The following is a 2,937-nucleotide window of genomic DNA, read 5'->3' on the forward strand; positions in this document are numbered from 1 at the left end:
TGATCATGAAAAGTTGAACAAGTTGAGAGCAGGTCTTACAAGCAGCATATCAGAACTCAGCTGTCTGGATACAACATGCCTCTGGGCAGAAGTAGTCTTCACTTTCCAGGTTCCTGTCTTCATGTGTCTGGGAATGGCTGAAGCTTGAGCCGTGCACTGCTGGTGAGAACCAGCTCACTGGGGACCCCTCCCCACAAAGAACCTGCTGTCTGCAGGGGGCTTACTCTGTGGTCATGTAATTGCAAATACACCCACAGAAATTGCTTTTCCTGGGATTGCCAAAAAAGTGTCCAGCTGCCAGATTTCTGTCCTGACAGTGTCTAAGCTCCTCTGTCATGGAGGAAGGGAGGAACTGTCAAAGAATTTGAGGATCCCTCAGGGGAAACCGGAGGTGGCTGCAGACCGAGGGGCACAGGGAGACTTCCAACTAAGGAAGTCTATGAATGTAGGCAGAGCCAGCAGGAATGCAGAATATTTTCCCCTCCTTTAGTCAGGGTCTCCCTGTATAGTTCAGGCTGGCCTTGAACTTACTAGGAGCCCAAGCTGACCTCAAACTCGCAGCCACCCTCCTGCTTCAGCTTCAGAGTGCTGGGATTACAGGTGTGTGCCACTGGCTATTTGTTATTACTTTTTTTTTTTTTTTTTTTTTTTTTTAAAAAAAATTCCCCCTGTTTTTTTTTTTTTTTTTTTTTTTTTTTTTTTTTTTTTTTGCTACTGGGGATTGAACTCTAGGCTTTGTGCTTTTGAGGCAGGTGGAACCACTGAGCCAAATTCCAAGCTATTACTTATTTATTTCTTTACTTTTTTGAGACAGGACCTCACTATGTATTCCAGATTGGAATCAATCTCGATCCTCCTACTGCAGCCTCCGGAGTGCTGGGGTTACAGCCGTGTGCCACCACACTCAACTTTTCCTTCCCTTCATTTATTGATTGATTATTGATTAATTGGTGTACTGGAGGTTGAACCCAGGGCCTTCTCACTGAGCTACATCCCAGCCCTTTTGTTTTTTGAAACCTAGCTGGGCTCAAACTTTCAATTGTCCTTTCTCTGCCTCCCAGAGTGCTGGGATCACAGGCATGTAACACCAGACCCAGCTTCCTCCTTGCTTCTTGATGAATAGACCTAGACTCAGACTGGCCTCCAAAAAGACATTTAAACAGCTGGTCTTTTTTTCACAGAATAGTCTCCCCTTTTCATAGCCAGGAAAATTCAACAAGCACTAAAAACACTGCTGAGCCTTCAAGGCAGCACAGCCAGAAGCCCTTAGCTTGTGTGGTATCCAGACAGCTCTTTGTATCCCTTCTAGACAACCCCCCCTCCTCAGAGCTCTGGGCTTGTCTGGCTGCTGAGCTCCTAGGAGGCTGAGGGTGTGACCTCCCGCCCTCTCTCCCCACCTCAGGGCCAGCTATAAAGCTGACCCAGCCCTGCTTCTCAGCAGACCCAGGGGGCTCAAGATTCTTTTGGATCCACAACCCCACAGCCACAGCTTCTGGTGCCTTGTGGACAGCACCATGCAGCTTTTATGGCTCTGCTGGGTACTCTGGGTGCTGCCCCTGGCCAGCCCTGGGACAGCCCTGACAGAGGATCAAGTCCTGGACAACCTGCTGCGGCAACTGGGGCTCCGCCAGGCACCCGTCCTGGGCAAGGCCGATGTGGAGGGGCTGTCCATCCCTGCCCACGTGAGAGCCGAGTATGTGGCTCTCCTGCAGCATAGCCATGGGGACCGTTCCCGTGGGAAGAGGTTCAGTCAGAACTTTCGAGGTGAGTCCTTGATCCCAGCTCCTGAGAGAAAGATGGGTTTGCCCATTGTGGTTGTGTCAAAGGGGCTTTGCTTTGTAAGTCCATTATCCAAGGGGCTGTAAGGACCATGGCCTATGAGGATGATCGTGTACTGAGGGACAGCTCAGCCTCAGGAGGAGGTGTGGGGGCTGGACCCACTGGAGAAGGGAAGACCAGGTCCCAGAGAAGGGGAGAGGGGTGGAATTACTGCCACTGGGTGGCATAGAGGGATGTGTTCCCACAGACAACTGGGGTGCAGGCAGGACTTCCTAGGGTCTGTTTCTACCCTGACCAGAAGCAATTGCTTTTAAAATACTCTCAACCGTTTGCTCCTCTGTCCCAGCGTCTCACTTCTGTGAGCACTGGGGAGTGACTGTTGGCAGTGACAGCTGAGCTGCTCAGCAGCCGGGGGTGCCTGGCATTACCCCAGGGCAGCCTCTTTCCTCTTGGGTCTGCCATCCTGTCCAGGAATAATGACCCCAGGGCAGCCTCTTTCCTCCTGGGTCTGCCATCCTGTCCAGGAATAAGCTGGATCCTCCAGGCCCACGGTCCAGAACCACCTCTTCCTGCGGGTGGAGGCTGGAACTGAATGAGGTGTCCCAGGGGAAGGTTTACGTAAAGGTCTATCCCTGGGACTTCCTGGTGCCCTAGCAGCACGACTGACCCTACTTGTGTCCCCAGAGGTGGCTGGCAGGTTCCTGGCATCCGAGGCCTCCACGCACCTGCTGGTGTTTGGCCTGGAGCAGCGGCTGCCGCCCGGCAACGAACTAGTACAGGCGGTGCTGCGGCTATTCCAGGAGCCAGCGCCCAAGGCCGCGCTCCGCCGTCTGGAGCGGCTGTCCTTGCGCGGCGCCCGGGCCCGCGTCACCATCGAGTGGCTGCGCGTCCGCGATGATGGCTCCAATCGTACATCCCTCATCGACTCCAGGTGGGGATTGCGAGGGGACGAGGGGCGAGGGCTGCTTCACGCGCGGGCCTCGGGAGAGCGGGCTCGCTCACCTGCTCTCTGTCGCAGGCTAGTGTCCGTCCAGGAGAGCGGCTGGCTGGCCTTCGACGTGACTGAGGCCGTGAACTTCTGGCGGCAGCTGCGCCAGCCCCGGCAGCCTCTGCTGCTCCAAGTGTCGGTGCAGAAGGAGTTCCTGGGCACGGGCGCCG

General features: G+C 54.5%; 1 protein-coding gene across 1 annotated transcript in view; it reads left to right on the forward strand.

The window, feature by feature from the left end:
- The first annotated feature begins 1,514 nt into the window (after window positions 1-1,514).
- Window positions 1,515-2,937, forward strand: part of Lefty1 (left-right determination factor 1) — a 3,185-nt gene continuing 1,762 nt past the window's right edge. The window contains 3 exon segments of the mRNA XM_010613209.1: window positions 1,515-1,764; window positions 2,464-2,710; window positions 2,798-2,933. Of these exon segments, the coding sequence (XP_010611511.1) occupies window positions 1,515-1,764; window positions 2,464-2,710; window positions 2,798-2,933 (633 nt within the window).

The sequence above is a fragment of the Fukomys damarensis genome, unplaced genomic scaffold (assembly GCF_012274545.1).
Source record: "Fukomys damarensis isolate Sample0158 unplaced genomic scaffold, DMR_v1.0_HiC HiC_scaffold_11, whole genome shotgun sequence".
Classification (NCBI taxonomy): Eukaryota; Metazoa; Chordata; class Mammalia; order Rodentia; family Bathyergidae; genus Fukomys; species Fukomys damarensis.